The 18,807-nt window shown below is 36.5% G+C and overlaps 1 protein-coding gene across 1 annotated transcript; it reads right to left on the bottom strand.

Annotated features, from left to right (window-relative positions):
- Positions 1 to 929: 929 nt before the first annotated feature.
- LOC136261038 (uncharacterized) lies at positions 930 to 16,394 on the bottom strand. The gene is made up of 8 exons (XM_066055001.1): positions 16,085 to 16,394; positions 13,634 to 13,931; positions 11,994 to 12,216; positions 7,117 to 7,202; positions 5,490 to 5,769; positions 5,102 to 5,382; positions 4,584 to 4,724; positions 930 to 1,219 (listed from the first exon to the last, which is right to left on the bottom strand). Exons 1-8 carry the CDS (start codon positions 16,169 to 16,171, stop codon positions 1,113 to 1,115), a joined length of 1,503 nt encoding a protein of 500 aa, XP_065911073.1. The 5' UTR covers positions 16,172 to 16,394; the 3' UTR covers positions 930 to 1,112.
- Positions 16,395 to 18,807: the final 2,413 nt, after the last annotated feature.

The following is an 18,807-nucleotide window of genomic DNA, read 5'->3' as shown; positions in this document are numbered from 1 at the left end:
AATGTACTGCTTTATTGTAGTTACTGGTTTTTGTAATTGTTTGGGACAGTCCCCTGGACACAACCAACTGGAGTTGTATCATATCAAAACATAGGTATGGGATTTGTCAAATCAAGCATTTTCAGGTGGTCAACATTAAAATTTTTCAAAACAATGGCCCTAAAAATTAAGAATATTATGCATTAAATAAGTCTAATATCTGTTTAATATCTTTTTGAAACCTCAGCTTGGTTAAACAGGCTGATCACAAAATCTCACCAATCCTTTTCATTCATTGTCCAATGCAAAATGCAAGTATTTTACACTCCATACTTACAAAGCACAAATTTACAACCTTTAACTCACAAAATCTCTACAGCACACCATACAACAAAAGAAAGCCCTTGAAGTTCTCTATCCAATTCTGACCGTACAAAATGGGAAAATGTTGCTATAGCAAAAGTTATTTACTACTGATGATGACATAAAACGTGTTCCATACATTATTAACCTATTGAAAATTTTTATTATCTCGGCAGGAAAATCCCAATTTACAAGTTGTTTCCTCCACCAAATTCGCTAAATTTGGTATCATTCTACACAATGAAGGATGCTTAGTAACACTCCAACAGTACAAATTGTTAAACAGGTTAGCTTACAGAGATATTTTGAAAAACAAGTGTTTTATGGGCATTGGCTGAACACATAAATCTGTAAATTCTGCTGTACAAGGCTCCTTTTTACCCTCACCTTTGTTACAAGAACTTACACATGAATCAAATCGCCTTTCATCAAGGAATCTGATAAACCAATTAAACTTCGGGTCTGTCAACCAGAGTACACAGAAGTTATGGCACCTTGTTTAGAAGATGGTGTTATTTTATACGGAAACAAGTGTAACCTATTCGGAAATCCGGAATATCTTACAAAAGTTTTGGTATGTGCCGAGTATAATATTAATTATAATTGTACTACAAACACACAACTCAGTAAACTTATTGTTATACTTACAGCAATAAATCACACATCTTGCATACAAAACATATACATGCAACATTTTCCATAGTTTAATTGGTCTCACACACAAATGTATTATATGCATGTGTATATTATGTACAGAGTCTCATGGCCAGTTAGTCATGAGAGGTAAGTTTATTCATTGCAGATGTATCAGACAATTGGAAACCATCATCATTAATTGGCGTAAACATTAACATGCTGTCTTCTTCCTTTGAAAGCACTGTAAGCAAACACTGTGCATGATAATACAATTATGTGAACTACACAGTATGTTTGTGCATGTGGATGTGTGATGAATGAGTAAACCTATTTACATGTTTGCAAAACTGTGTATGAGTAACAGGAATGGTTTTTTTTAATGTCACTTTGCATGCTTTAACTTGTTCAATATAGAACTTTTCTATTCAAGGTGAAGTAGTATGTATAGGTTGGTATTAAACAAAATTGCATAACTCAGAAAGTAGCTCCAAATTTTGCACTACACTTTACCTCATACAACATTGTGTTTGCATATATTATTTACATGATTTGGTGCATACCAGTGTAAAGATATGCAGTGGACAGCATGTCCGCACATTTCTAACTGTAGCATAATCTCCCAATTATCAGCAGCACTCCATTATCGGCACACATATTTTCAACTATCAGTACACATATTTTCAATTATCTTAAACAGGTGGTGAAGTTAATTCAAGGTGAAAGCTGTCCTATTACTGTAGAAAATATTTACTATTTGGTTGATATAGACCAGTATCAATGTTGGGGGCACTAGTGAGCATTGTCCTGAGATGCCATGAAGTGAAAGTGTGTCTAGAATGGGTCTAGAAAAGGATGGAGAAGGGGAAGACAACATTCACACTCAGCTCCAGCAGTTTAACATCGAGCAATGCCCTGAAGAAGTGAAAGCAGTGGACAGATGACAGCATTGGCTCCACCAGCGATGCCATTAAGGGCAGGCAAAAATTTGGCAGATGGCACTCAAACAGTACAATAATGTTCTTAGGCACCACAATATAGAACGGGGGGGCAGGTTGTTCAAGGTGCTAATCCTGGTCTAAGCCATGTTTACCACATACTGAATGTTAGAGCTTTTAGTGTATATTCAGACTGCTAAAGCAGGGTATGAGTAGAAAGCAAGGCTAAATGATTCTCAAGCCACTGAAGGTGAGACAACTGACACTTCCAGCACTAGAGAACCACTTCAGTGATCTCTAGGTGTTTCAACAACTGGTGGAAGTGTACCTGGTGTCACTTCAGAGTCCTGACCACAAGGGTGAATCAACAATTGTACATTAGTAAGTACAATATGTCCCTACCTGGCAACAGCCCTGAGCTTGTGCAAGTGCTACTGGTGCTCAAGTGAAAAATGTAACTTGAAGAGAAGAAATGAAAAGAACACAGAGAAAGAGAACAGTAGAAAGCTGTCAGAACACAGAAGAAAGAAAGGAAACTGCTAAACTGAGAGCAGAAAGGTGTGAGACCCAAAAAGTGTCAAAGCAGCAAGAAGAAGGGTAGCTGGATGAGAAACAAGTAAAGTAGATTGATTATCAGTGTTGCTAGTACTGTCAGCAACAAGGGCAATGTACTGAAGGAGACGATGACAGTGATCATTTTACAAAGGGTTAGCTTCCCTTGTTGAGTTATCGCATCCTTCGACCTGTTCGGTACAAGACGACATCGTAAATGGTGAACTGTTGAACACTACTAATCCTGATAATCAGTGTTATGTATGTTTTTCGGATTTATGAAGAGAACCACTAGAATAGACCAGATTTCTTTGGATGCAATGTGTTTGTGAAATATGGGCACACGAATACTGTAATTCCAAAGTAGTTATCGACAAATCTGGAAGGGAATTGATTTGTCCTTACTGTGTTTCATTGTTATGTACTGTAGGTTTCATAGTAGATGTTACTGTTGTATTATAGACTGTATGTTACATGACAGCGTGCTATTGTAACTTTTTGTTTTGTTATACACGGAGGTATAGTTGTTTTTTTAAATGTAACTCCAATATAAAGCATTTTATAGCTGTGGTTTTCTCAGTAATAAATGGATGTGGTTGGCAAAATATGGGGAATTTTTGTTAGGCTTGCAAGGTTAATAAATGGGCAGCTAGTTGCAGAAGTGCCGATAATTGAAGTATTAATAATAATGGAGTGATGATAATAGAGTATGCATGCCAATAATTGAAAATTGTTTGTCAGTACTTACGCATCTGTAACTACCCATCAGATTAAGGCATGCGCTTGTAACGACTATTTTGTAGAGGCGCTCTAAACATGTCTGATGATGTAACGTTTCAATTTGTGCGATGCTCCTGTTGGGAGTTACAATTTGTCAAAGCTTTGCCTTGTTGAATAGTTGCACTATGCAGTTATATCAAACAGTGTGGTAGTACTGTTTAAGTGGATCCCCCAAAATGACACATGCTGCCAAAAATGCCCTTTTTAAAAGATCAACCTAGAAACGTCTTGCGTGACGAAAATCACCTTTACAGAAAATATTACTCCATTTAACATCAAATGTAGCATTAAAAATACAGGTAGGCAGGCAGGCAGGCAGATACAGATTTTTTTTAAATCATCTAAACTGGAAATTTCATCTGCCTCACTCACTCACTCACTGACCACGGTTGCAAGCCTAGAGGCCAAACGAAGCAGTGCACGGTCACTATTTTATGCCACAATAACAAACTCACCATTGGGATGTTCCTTTTGGGGTTCCAATGAGTGTGTGCCCTCTGCACCTTGTCTTTCCTTTTATCTTCAATCAAACTGTTCTTACGTCTTCTTCATGCAACGAAACCATATTGAGGCATTAATTTTCTGTATCGACACTTCCTTTGAGCAGCATAATAGATGCCAAAAAATTATTGAAGACGCTTAGACTACGCTACTACTGTACAAAGGTACTAGATACCTGTATCTTCACAAAAGGTCACAAGATCACGTTCATTCTTTATACTATGGCCATTGTATTGATCGAGGCAACAGTGACCACACCCCTTTTAGGCTAGCTGTATTTATAATGGAATAGTGACCACACACCTTCAAGTTGGTAAGTTGGCTCAAGATAATCTAATGATCAATCGGATACCATGATAACCACACCCCTTTTAGAGCAATCTGTATTTATAACGGAATAGTAACCTTTGTAGGCTGAATTGATATACTCTAATACAGCAGTCACCTTAATAGAAACAGTCACACATTTATAGCTGTATGCTTTAACAAAAAAACTAAACATACTAGTATATCAAAAATCATATTTAAAATGAAGTAGGGATCCAAGCGATAAAAAGTAGTGAAACAATAGATGAATGATGGTAGCTATTACAGCATAGCTCGGTGGGAATTCCCTACTTTGGCATGGTATAACAACTATTTTGTGTTCAATGCCAAAGTAGGGATTTCCCACTGAGCTATGCTGTAATAGCTACCATCATTCATCCCTTGTTTCACTACTTTTTATCGCTTGGATCCCTACTTCATTTTTAAATTTTTTATATACTAGTATAAGCTACAGTCACCTATTGTAAATTCTCCACATATTATGACAATGTACATGATCTTTCTACCAACCTTTTAAATATCGAGGATGAGCTGAATCAATACTGCTTGCTAAATCAATACTGCTTGCTAAATCAAGGCTGCTTGCTAAATGGAGACTTTGTACAACATATCCAACGCTCTCATTCAATGCTTGAGAAGTCACAGCTGTAGCTACATATACAACACAGACTATATGGACTATAGACTTCGTGTAGTGTACAGTATATAGACTAAGTGCTACATATTTGAATTTCCTGCATGTTGTATTGAACAGATAAGGTCACATAAACTTAATTATTAGTTTCTCATCCACCAAATATTTCTAAAATAATAAAGCAGAAGAGTGGATTTAAGTTTTATTAACTAGATAGAGAATGCAACTGATAAATAATTGACACATCTTTTAATATGTTCCAGCTAATTACTAGCATTAAAATCATTCATATAGACATACAGATACGACTGTGTGTCAAATAGGCTCTTCTGGTTTGGCTGGTGCTGCACATAGATTTGATTGCTAGCCTTTACTGAAGATATGTACACATTACCTTTGAACTCTTTTGCAGCTGGCCATGGTCTGTGAACTTGTACAATATCATATGTCTGCTCCACTGTTGTGTCAACTGCAGTTTCTAGTGGTGACTGTCTTGTGCAGTGTTGTGTTGCACCATGTAGATCCTTTTGCTGCTCATCGGTTGCAGAATCTAATGATTCACGTGGCAAAGGAGCAGGAGGTCTATTGCTGATAGAAGAGTTGAGATCAACTGGTATTTCTTGTTTGACTCTGAATGCTGATTTACGTCGTGGTGTTCTTTGTTCAAATGATTCACTATAGAAGTGCATACGATATACGATATAGGCAATATTGGTTCTTGTGATAAAATTATAGCAAGAGTTAATAATAATAATAACTATGATTATAGTGTTTATACATACCTGAAAATATCACCATTAGATTTTTCAGAAGTTAAATAATAAATATGTGGTAATGATCGGCAATCTTTTTGGCTTTTCTTTAAATAGTCCTTCAATTCAGTTAAAAATTCAGCAGGTGCATCTGAAGCTTTTACTGAAGGCAAATTGTGCTTAATGATAGGATCCCTTCCTTTGAATTTATGCTGAAACAATTGACTTTGTTTAACTTCTGCACTTTCATTTACAGCATTAATTTTTCTCTGAATTAGTGATTGACTGGTTGAAGAGGAGCAAATACCACCTACACATACACAAAATAATAGCAAATATACATGTAGTGTAGCTATACACTATTATGCATTAACCACATTCCACACTGTAAAGTCAGGCAGAAGAGAGATATACATTGTACTGCAAAAATAGGTAATAAGAGATTGAAGAAATACACATTAGTGAACCACAGATAATTTTTTGATACCACTACAACACATTAAGGGTGGCTCCAGAATTTGGTGAATAGTTTCCAAACTTCCTGCTGCAAGCACACTTATAACATACTAAATCTAGGGGGGGGTAGGGTGCATGCTCCTCTAGGAAATTAATATTATCAAGAGTATATAATAAAAACCAAGAGTGTCAAACTGCGTATTACCTTGTGATTAATGATCTCATGAATTAAGACGGATATTTCAGTGATTGTTTGTTTACGCGGAAGTGTAATTTGAAATGTGTACATAGCAACAGGTCTTTGTTTGCCTCTTCTTTGTGTTATTTAACCAAGTATTCAAATTTTGTTGTACAAGGAAGGATCCAAGGGTGGAATAAACAAGCACGAGCGATTGTGTTTCCACACCTTCAGAAAACCACTTGGGGTGTAAGAACTCTAACAAAAACCATTTTTCCTTTTACTGCTATCATGTTTTCGCTCGGTTTAGTAGCCGAACCAGGCAAAATACAACAACCAGCAATGGCAACATATACTAACAATTACTGAAATATCCGTCTTAATTCACTCAATCATTAATCATGGAGTAATACACAGTTTGACACTCTTGGTCACTATTATATTATACTCTTGATATTATAGTTGCAATTTTTGTGAAAAAAATTAAAAGCTGACATTTTCTTAACATGTTTTAAGAACTTATTGACATATGCATAGCTTCACTAGCTTGTACCATTTGCTGGCACAATATCAGGGGTGATGGTGCTGATGGAGCAGGCCAATGAGTAAAAGGGTAGGGCAATGTGAAGTTTGAAGCATACAATTCACATGGACTCCATTCTGGGGGTCTGGAGGCATACCTCAAATTCAGATTTTTAAACACTTTGAGATAGGGTTTTACTTTGTTGTTGAATTTAGTAGCGATATACAGTTTTAAGAATGACTGTTCTATTAGGGTGATTAACTGCCCTATTAAAGTATCTCAACCCAAACATCAGTACCTTTGTAAACCAAGCCCAAAATGTATTTTTAAATGCTTGACCAGTTTCTGGAAGCCTCAGAAACCCTCTGGAACTACCTCTGATAATTATCCGTTTATTGGCAGAAGCACACAACGCAATACCACATTTAATAGCATACATATTGCATATCGTCACATACCAGATAAAGATCAAAACCTTACACGTGTTGTACTACACTAACCTAGTAATTTCTTCCTGTAAGTGACCACCTTCACCAAATCTGCAGCACGTTTCATACTCAGCAGAAGAACAGTTTGGATATTGTAGCTGAAAATGCAGGATGATAACATACTAACTAGCACACTTGTTTAAAGACATATAAATATAACTTATACTAGCACACAAATTCAATTACTGCATGTCAAGTAAAAAATCGGGTTACATTGCATGTAGTTATATATTTTCTTCACTGTGAATATGCAACAAACTTCATAGTGAAACTATAATTCTAACCATTTAAAAACTGACCTAATGTAGCATATACTGTACATATATGCTAGGCAGAGGCGAATCCAGAGTTTGGCAATGGAGGGTGCACAAGGGTAGTAGGTATATATTATATATGGAGCATGGGGACTACTTTGATCAAGAGTTTTATAGGGATAAGTGACAGTCATGAGTAGTCCAGCTAGCTATAGATTATGGACCTAATGAATGGCATACTATGGATGATTCTCAATAGTGTGGTGACTGTTATATTAGAGTATTTGACTGACTGCTCTAAAATGTCTCTATTAGAGTATCTCGATCTTTTATAATGTTTGGGGGGGAGGCATATGTTCTCTGTGCCCCCCTTGGGTCCACCACTGCTAGGCATAATATAGTTTATAAGAGTACCTAATCCAAAACAGCCAAGCTGTAAAAAAAGTGTGCGGCCCTCAGAAAGGCTATGGTGAAAAAATATGTGAAATCCAAGGTGGCGGCCAAGAAATGGCTGTGATGGTAGGTTAATGGTAAAATTTTAATAATGACAATTCAGGTAAATTTTGTGAAGCGGCACAAAAATTCACCTGAATTGTCGTTATTAAAATTTTTACCATTAACCTACCATCACAGCCATTTCTTGGCCGCCACCTTGGATTTCACATCTTTTTTCACCATAGCCTTTCTGAGGGACGCACACTTTTTTTACATCTTGGCTGTTTTGGATTAGATTTCATTTCTTTTTGTATTTGTATACCCCAAAGCCGGCCTACGGCCAGCTTTGGGACTTTTTTAACCAATGTTTTTTTTTCTTTACTACAGGAAGAAGAAAAGATGAAGTAGATGTACTTTAAATATTTTATCAGTAAATGTACAAATTATATATATAATACATATGTGACCGGATTTGCGAAAAGGGGCCTTCCACACACATCCAATTTGCCAACTTTGACAATTGATAACTTCAGATTGGAAAAGGCTATTGCCTTGAAATTTGGGCAGTGGTGATTTCTTTGCAGCTGAACTCTCTACAAGGTAATTTCTTCTAGCTGATCTCTCTACAGGGAGATTTGTTTGTAGCTGAACTATCTACAAGGTAACTTCTTCTAGCTGATCTCTCTACAGGGTGATTTGTTGTAGCTGAATTCTGTACAGGTGAATTGTTTGCAGCTGAGCTCTTTACATAAATGGTTTCTTTGTAGCTGAACTCTCTACAAAGTAACTTCTTCTAACTGATCTTTCTACAGGGTGATTTGTTTGTAGCTGAACTATCTACAAGGTAATTTCTTCTAGCTGTTCTCTCTACAGGGTGATTTGTTTGTAGCTGAATTCTGTACAGGTGATTTGTTGGCAGCTGAGCTCTTTACAGAATGGTTTCTTTGTAGCTGAACTCTCTACAAGGTAATTTCTTCTAGCGGATCTCTCTACAGGGAGATTTGTTTGTAGCTGAACTATCTACAAGGTAACTTCTTCTAACTGATCTTTCTATAGGGAGATTTGTTTGTAGCTGAACTATGTACAAGGTAACTTCTTCCAGCTGATCTCTCCACAGGGTGATTTGTTCGTAGCTGAATTCTGTACAGGTGATTTGTTTGCAGCTGAGCTCTTTACAAAATGGTTTCTTTGTAGCTGAACTCTCTACAAGGTAACTTCTTCTAACTGATCTTTCTACAAGGCAATTTGTTTGTGGCAGAATTTTATACAGGGTGATTTCTTTGCAGCTGAACTCTCTACATGGTGGTTTCTTTGTAGCTGAACTCTCTACAAGGTAACTTCTTCTAGCTGATCTCTCTACAGGGTGATTTGTTTGTAGCTGAACGATCTACAAGGTAACTTCTTCTAGCTGATCTCTCTACAGGGTGGTTTCTTTGTAGCTGAACTTTCTACAAGGTAACTTCTTCTAGCTGATCTCTCTACAGGGTGGTTTCTTTGTAACTGAACTCTCTAAAAGGTAACTTCTGCTAAATGATCTTTCTACAGGGCAATTTGTTTGTGGCTGCATTTTCTACAGGGTGATTTCTTTGCAGCTGAACTCTCTACATGGTGGTTTCTTTGTAGCTGAACTCTCTACAAGGTAATTTCTTCTAGCTGATCTCTCTACAGGGAGGACTGTTTGTGGCTGAACTATCTACAAGGTAACTTCTTCTAACTGATCTTTCTACAGGGCAATTTGTTTGTGGCAGAATTTTCTACAGGGTGATTTCTTTGCAGCTGAACTCTCTACAAAGTAATTTCTTCTAGCTGATCTCTCTACAGGGTGATTTGTTTGTAGCTGAATTCTGTACAGGTGATTTGTTTGCAGCTGAGCTCTTTACAGAATGGTTTCTTTGTAGCTGAACTCTCTACAAGGTAACTTTTCTAGCTGATGTCTCTACAAGGTGACTAGTTTGTAGCTGAACTCTCTACATGGTGGTTTCTTTGTAACTGAACTTTCTACAAGGTGACTTCTTCTAGCTGATCTAACACAGGGTGATTTGTTTGTAGCTGAACTCTCTACAAGGTAACTTCTTCTAGCTGATCTCTCTACAGGGAGATTTGTTTGTAGCTGAACTCTCTAAATGATGGTTTCTTTGTAGCTGAATTCTCTACAAATTAACTTCTTCTAGCTGATCTCTCTACATGGTGATTTGTTTGTAGCTGAATTCTGTATAGGTGATTTGTTTGCAGCTGAGCTCTTTAAATAATGGTTTCTTTGTAGCTGAACTCTCTCAAGGTAACTTCTTCTAGCTGATGTCTTTACAGGGTCACTAGTTTGTAGCTGAATTCTCTACATGGTGGTTTCTTTGTAACTGAACTGTCTACAAGGTAACTTTTTCTAGCTCATCTTTCTACAGGGTAATTTATTTGTAGCTGAATTCTGTACAGGTGATTTGTTTGCAGCTGAGCTCTTTAAAGAATGGTTTCTTTGTAGCTGAACTCTCTACAAGGTAACTTCTTCTAGCTGATGTCTCTACAAGGTCACTAGTTTGTAGTTGAGCTCTCTACATGGTAGTTTCTTTGTAACTGAACTCTCTACAAGGTGACCTCTTCTAGCTGATCTTTCTACAGGGTGATTTGTTTGAAGCTGAACTCTCTACAAGGTAACTTCTTCTAGCTGATCTTTCTACAGGGAGATTTGTTTGTAGCTGAACTCTCTACAAGGTAACTTCTTCTAGCTGATCTCTCTACAGGGAGATTTGTTTGTAACTGAACTCTCTACATGATGGTTTCTTTGTAGCTGAACTCTCTACAAGGTAACTTCTTCTAGCTAATCTCTCTACAGGAGATTTGTTTGTAGCTGAACTCTCTACATGATGGTTTCTTTGTAGCTGAACTCTCTGCAAGGTAACTTCTTCTAATGATCTCTCCACAGGGCAATTTGTTTGTAGCTGAACTCTCTACATGGTGGTTTCTTTGTAGCTGAACTCTACTAGGTGATTTTTTCTAGTTGAACTATCTCTTTCCATAGTTGCATGAACTCCCCTACAAGGTAACTTCTTCTAGCTGATCTCTCTACAGGGTGACTTGTTTGTAGCTGATCTCTATACAGGTTTTTTATTTCTAGCTGATCTCTTGAATTCTCTTTAGGGTGACTGCTCTATTAGGATGACTGCTCTATTAGAGTATCTCGATCTCGCACTTGCTGCACCAAGTTGGATTTCATGTTATAATTCCGTGGCTTTAAGTCTGATTCTTCTATACCATTGATGAGCCTTTCTAAGATGATTACTCCATCTGTACAACGATTTTCAAAGCATTACCCCAAGCGGTTTATCTGGTAGGCGTGGCAAGCAGTCGTTTTTTTCTATTAGCTAATCTCGATTGCGTAATTGTTACATACTGTTGGTTTTTTCGTTGTATCTTCCTGTTTTTTAGCTCGATTTCTTTCAAACCACAAAAGGTTTGAGGTTCAATAGTTAACCTATTCACCCACCGATTTTCAGCTTCTTCCCATACGCGGTTTACCCTGTAGGCGTGACAACATATTGGTGTTATTTTTCGTGAATAATCGCTCATAACTCTTTGCCTGTTTATCGTATTCCAGCCAAAGTTGGTACCGAGATGCGCCTTTATATCCCCTTTCTGTGTGCCACATTTCAAGGCAATCGGATATGGCGTTCGAGTTTTATAGCAGTTTTTGTAAGTGTGCGACAAGAAAAAGAAAAAGAAAAAAAACGAAGAAACTGAGCCAATTTTTGAAGTCGCATATCTCGGGAACGTGCAAAGCGATTTCGCTCAAATTTGGAATGTGGAGTGCTGCAGTTGGAGGGCATGTCCACAGCAAAAATCGTCTTGTTTCATCAAGGAAGCACAGAGCTAAGGAGGTGCGAAAATTGCGTTTTCTTTCTTCCTGTCAATATACTCACGGGTGTTACGCGCCGGCTTCTTGGGCCGCACGACACACTACCGTGTGTCTTGATTTATGTAGCATTATGAATTGATCAATGAGACATGGTCTTGACTTCTGATTTGACACCTAATCAAATATCCCATGATTTTTACATGCACATAATGAGATTAGCTACTTTAAGACATACTTATAATGGTTATGTTGGGATGAAAAATGGGTGCTATACAGGCTGGGGAACTTTTCAGCTACATGCAGTACATCTGTAGAGGAATGCTTATAAATAATTAGGAATTAATGTTTCTTACTTGGTTACAGCACTCTTAACTGAGATGGTTACAAATTTCTGCAGCACTGATTCACTCATGTGGTACTTTATTTCATGAACATCATTTATCAGTAAGGAAAATTTTGTAGGGATTACTCCACTTGGAGTGAACAACTTGATTACATCATCATACACTCTTAGCAAATAGTCTCCATATGGGGTATTCCCTGTACAGCTTCGTTCTGCCTTGACTCTGTAATCATCTATATAATAAGTAATGACGTTACTCAATATATATTAAAATATGCATATATATACAAACATACATCTGATGTGACTGAATTCACTGCAGTTGAATATAATTATGCATATATCAGAATAACATTAATTTGATTTTTATGCTTGCGTGTAACACCCACTTCATATTCATGAATGTTTGACCTGTAGCCGCAGTCTATAACTACCTACATACTATTGTTTTTCTAGTATATATATACTAGAACTAGAACTAAAAGTAGTTTTAGTACAGCCTTTTCTTTTTAGTTCTAGGACCTAGAACTAAACTATAATTCCATTACAATCTATTTTTAAAAACTGGAACTATACTAGAAAAATGTTGTTTTTAAGTTTTTGAACAAGAACTAAACTAAAATTAATAGCTTTATAGTACCAATACTACTAAAACTTTTAGTACTGCAACTACTACTGCGTGCAACTGTTGTTTGAGGTTTAGCAGGAGCCTGATTGGTGAACTGACTATATGGCACATTAAAGCCTCACTTTGAAGTACATATTAACAAAGAAGATGATATAACCTTTGTAAGAACAAAAGAAACTTTTTCAAGTGGCTTAATTGTAACATATTAGCAACCACCGCTCCGGTGGAAAGAATATTTTCTTCTGGTGGAGAGGTGACAAGGGGGAAACAAAGCCACGTAACAGACAAAACTTAGAGTGGTTTTCTTACATAGAAACAAGAAGTATATTGTTTAGGTAGGATGTTTTTTAAAATCTTTTATCTACTTCTCAAAGTGGTATAGGACGATAATTCTAATACACATAATATAGTTAGTGATCAATTTTTTTGTAAAAGCAACGAATAAGTATGACAAAGTAATTATATTCTTAGCATCAGTACTGTACTATAACTAATACTTACTAAATTGCAGGTACTATAATACTAACTAAAATTGTTTCAGCCATGAATACTAGAACTAATAAAAACTATTATTATTTCTAACAAGAACACTAGAACTAATACTAAAATTGTTTTATACAATGAATACTAGAACTAATACTAACTTATTAATATTTCTGGCAACTGAACAAGAACTAGAACTGTACTAGAACATTATACCTGTACTAGAAAAACACTATTAGCATTTCGGTCTTTGGAAAAGATACTGAAGTCTTTGAAAGCAGTTGCACATGCAGGAACACAATAACTAATTATTTTACAGCACATATGAAGGTGCTCTGGAGTATAGTTTTAAGTAACTGTATATTGAGTGTTTTCCCACTACAAGTTATGATAATTACTAAATTTACAATACCTTATCAGCTATTTAGTAGAGTTGATAACAAGGCTTCCCAAAGAGAGTATCATGGAACCATTGGAGCCCCCTTGAAAGTACCACCACTAGGTTGATCATACTGTAGATTAGAAATTCTGTAACTTACAAAAGACTCCAGGTTTGGGCAATCCAAAGAGTTCTTCATTCAGTGTCTTTACCCAACTGCGAGTATCCTCTGAACTATCTGTGCCAAACCAATACACCTTTTTTGCAGTCACAATTTGAAATGCATGTTTTCCCTTTATCAAACTTTTGCTGGCTACAACATTTAGCACATCGTCAAGTGGAATAAACTTTGTCTTATGCATAGCTTCCAATTCAGTCTTGCTTGGCTTGTAGAGCATCAGTTGTCTTGGGTGATAGCTCCCTTCTCTGTATAACTCACACTGGTACTTTTGAGTACACTAAAATATACAATACATGCTTATTTTTTAGTATAAAACATTTAATGTACAATATAGATATTTCACATGTGTATTACAATAGTTTGTTGATGCAAGTATGCATGCACTTATAGTTTGCACATCTGCATGCATAAATATGTATATAAGTAACTGGGATACACAAGCTAACTAAATAATTATTATAGAGACAGTGCATAAAATTTTAATTTTATTATGACCACTTGTAAATAATTGATAACAAAGTGCATAGAGTCACAGGGTATGAATCCGGCTTGTAGCAGCTTTACAGAAAGTGACAAATAACATGCAACACTATGTGAAACTCAAAGCACATGATAAATTTACAAGAATGAAGATGAAGACATAGCAGTTGAAACCAGATACATATAGCTACTATCACATTATAAGAAGAACCTAACATTATACAGTGTTCAGGAAGTTAAGCATTTAGTGTATATAGCTAGACGATAATGAAATCACTTAATTAAGCTGCTAGCTTACATGGCAACAAACAAGTTCTTAGAAGAAGGGGAAAAGTTATGTTGTTTATGGGATATTACATCACTCATTGGTATAACATATTAATGTTTTAAAGGTTGTTACATCATTACGGGTATATATGATGATGTATCACAGCTCTATTGTTCCAATAATGTTATCACTGTAGTAGTCTGATACATGCACTCAATTTATTCTATGGTTCATAAAAAGGTTTTCGGCTGGTTACCCATTTATCTTGACTCCAAAGATTCATAGCACATTTGCAAACGTAAATTGGTTTTGGGCATTTATATACATTTTGTCAGCAGACTGTAGCTGTCCATCACATGAAATGCAAAAAGAAAATTCTTATCCAGCAAAGCCAGCTATTAATTCACCTACTTGTATAGAAATCTATATAATATTGAAGTGTATGATACATAGTGTACATGAGCCATTGTTTCATTTAATCAATTGGTTTTTTATGATGATGGAGTGTAATAGTCCATTTGCTTGTTAGCTTTCTCATTAAAAAGTATTAGCATTACATATGGGAACACAGCGATATAGTTAGCTAACTCATGTGAGCATATCGGTAGTAGCTAAGATGTAGATAAAAATGTAACTACAAACTACGTGCAGTTACAGCTATGTATGCAACATTGCCTGCAATAATTTAAAGCATACAATTTTTGACACAGTGGATTATAGATAACATTTGTATACCCACTGCACTATAACATCTTCGAAAAGAAGATAACAGTAGAGAGAGAAATCATATGAATAATTTAATACGGCAAGCACCGGCAATCCAACAAAAAGCAGACTGGTAATGTTTCAAAAGCTGCCAGTTTATTTATTAATTTTATTATTATTGAGCAGGCAGCCAGCATAGTTCTCTTAATACTTGTTCATCATAGTTACTAGCTACACCCGATAGATGTACCTGGGGCGTCAGTAGTCTATAAGGGTATCACTCTTTTCACCCTATTTCATAACCCTACAGAACTTAGACAAAAAACGGTGAACCAAAAAGGCGAAAAAAAAAGTGCAATATTGCAGGGGGATCGAACCCAGGATCCCAGTGAGATAGGCCAGTGTGCTACCGATTATGCTACCGATTATGCTACCGCTGCTAGCTCTATTGATTCCCTTCTTTTGTATCTTATAAATGTGACTAACGAAATAAGCTGTATATAGTAAGAAGAACCTAACCCTAAAGGTGAAGAAGAAACCAAAGCTGAACTCTAACCCTAACCCTAACGCTAACACTACTAGACGCTTCCCCTAAAGTCTACTACTCGTGGCAACTACTGGACGCTTCCCCTAAAGTCTACTACTCGCGGCAACTACTGGACGCATCCCCTAAAGTCGACTACTCGCGGCAATTACTAGATGCGTTCCCTAAAGTCGAAGAGAGAGAGCAACAACTACAGTAGGAAGTCTGGATGCTTTTGAGCTTAATATTACGTAAGAGTTATGAAAGGTGGTGAAAAGAGTAAAACCCTAGTCGATAATGAATCGCCATCATACTGATAATATACGTATCTATAAGGCACTGAAATTTAAGGCAAACACAGAAGGCAGAGCTCGTTATGTGAGAGTTTCAGTGATCTGCCAAATAAGTCTTAGTTACGCTACGTATAAGATATTAATAATAGCTCACTGAGTACCTGCAAACAAATCTTTATAGGCTTGTAATACACTGCGCCAACTTTCACTGCACTGTCGAGGAACCACTTTTGTTGTGATCTCTCCATCTCAAATGTTAACTACTAAGGTCCGGTCTTCTTCAAGAATAACGACTACCAACCAACGTAGCTATATCGGTATTAGTCTCGCGTGCCAGACGGTTTGTGTGGGGGCGGTAAATAAACCGTCTGGTCACTGTTGCACACTTTCCGTGAACTCACTGGAATGCAATTAGATTACATCACGGTATTGTTTTGCGCCAAGGATGATGTAATGATTGTTCCAATCACCTCTGTGAACAGACTAAGACGATAATTGTACTGGTAATGTCCTGATGACATATTCGAAACATTGCTGAACGTCTTCCTCGACATTTTCGTTGTTTCACAAATCCGTAGTAAACCATAATCGTTCTTATACCTACGCTTTTAAGAGCCCTGTACTAGGGAAACAAAGATCCTAAGCCCATGGCATTGTTTAACTTTCGAAAAAGTAATCTGTAGCCGAGATTCAGTTCTTTATTACACTAAGGAATTTGAATTATTAGTGTTTGTTTCGTCACAGAGTCCGCGAAGCGATCTGATTGGCTCTGCAAACATTCCGGCAGTGGTCCCGGAATGTGTGCAACAGTTACCAGACGGTTTATTTGCCGCCCCCACACAAACCGTCTGGCACGCGAGACTATATCGGTATGTACAACTCGCGTGGAATGTGATCACGTGTGACCATTTATTTGTTTACCAAGTAGAAATTTTCGTGGTGTATAAATTTTCGCGGATTTCGTGGTTTGCAGCTGATCCACGAAAATTAATGGTCTATCATATGGGGGTATGGGGAATAGGGGGGCCAGTGCCTCCTTCCCCTTTCAGAGATTGCTGTTATACTCAGTAGGCACCCTACACATAATTCAAACAGATCAAGATATACTCTAATAGAACAGCATAAACAGCATAATTAGTAAATACTGTTTTTAAACAAGTGTATGTGGTTTGGAGATGAAAAATCACACCACACACCAGGTTTAAATATTTTGCAGTGCTTAAGCTTTAGACCTACAGTAGTTAACTGAACTTTAAATAAAATTATAAGTTTTCACCTTAACGCAGCAAAATTTCTGCCAAATTCAATCTCAAAAGATTAAGCTTCAAAATTACCTTTATAGAGCTATATAGCTATCCTAGACATTACAGTGGAACCTCTCTATTACAGACATTTTGGGATCCAGAAGTTTTGGCCACTTTTTGCTGTAATATAGAGGTTTTCCTCTTTCAAAGGTAAAAAATGTATTAACCAGACTTGTTGAGACCAAAATTTTTCTCCTTATTATGGAGGTTTTTTCTATTGTGTCCTTAATTCAGAGAGTTAGTTAAGAAAGGCTCCACGTCACTGTATACTACTAATTTTTTCGGCTCAGTAGCATTCATGCTTCCAGCATTGTATTTTCATAAACATTAAAAATTTTAGTCAAATTGCCACCAAATTCAATCTCAAAATGTTAAATTTTCAATAATTTATCTCCTGAGGGAGGCATTCCCCCAGACCCCCTAGAAAGCTCATGCTTTGCATTTCACAGAGTGTGCTTCATACACTGTGCAGTAACATCTACCAGTGTGCCTCCCTCTTAGCAAAATCCTAGATCCATCCTTCCCTGTATATTGCTTAATTAAACTGAGCATGTATGATGCATTCTTTTGGTTTGATTTTTGAATAAGACTGCTGTTGCTATTTAGTATGCCAATCTTCCTTAGGAATTTACAACATACAAAGTACAAAGAAAACATTGGAAATAATGAACAACTAAAAAGCACTAAAGCATAACAGCAAGACAACAATACACAAAACACAACAGTAATATACAAATAAGTAAGCAGAGCTCTGGAACAGAGATGGCTGCGAATGGTAAACCAGCTAACTATAGCTACAACATAGTCTTTGGTTTCCACATGTCATTGTTTACAATGACAATGCAAATAACAAGTTGCTTCAGAGAACCAGTAGTACCCCCTTATAATTATATATTCATGTCCATAATGATTCACAACAATTCTTAGAATGCTGGGATTTAACATAATTGTGTATGCATGTGCCAATGTAGTGGAATCAGTTCTTGGAACCACCATAAATTATACATACCATGGACCACTTTGATCTATACACAGTGAGTTATGAGTTATGGTGCACGTGGTAGAGTATAGTTGAAGTAAGTTATACTATTCCTGCTTGTATAGTGCTTGACCTTTAATATACTCAATACATACAAAGTGTATACAAAAAGTAATATAGTTGAAATATATGTAGCTACGTACAGTGCATCATTAAGTACTTCAGTACAGGTTGATGTTGTTTACAGAAGGAAGAGTCTTGGATATAGTGTGACATGATAAACTTTGTGTGGTCATATCAAGAGTTGATGATAGGATCAGACACATGCAGTGAGAGAATTTGTATTTTATCTAGCTATATATGTCAACATGGCTGTAAGATCATCATAAGTATAACCATTCCTTTTAAAACATTCCACTCTGATGATGTGCTAAATTGTGCTCTAAAAACAGTATAGTCTCTACTGATATGTGGTAGCAGAACATATAGCTATAGCATGATGTCATAGTGGTAACTATGCAGCTGGTATAGCTATATTATACTGTTAGATGATTTTATTGTTTTTATCCAACAAATTAAATGCTATATTCACTAAGAACAT

This window comes from Dysidea avara, chromosome 7, assembly GCF_963678975.1.
Source record: "Dysidea avara chromosome 7, odDysAvar1.4, whole genome shotgun sequence".
NCBI classification, from domain to species: domain Eukaryota; kingdom Metazoa; phylum Porifera; class Demospongiae; order Dictyoceratida; family Dysideidae; genus Dysidea; species Dysidea avara.
The sequence above is the reverse complement of the archived record's forward strand: the minus strand, read 5'-3'. Positions and strand labels throughout refer to the sequence as shown.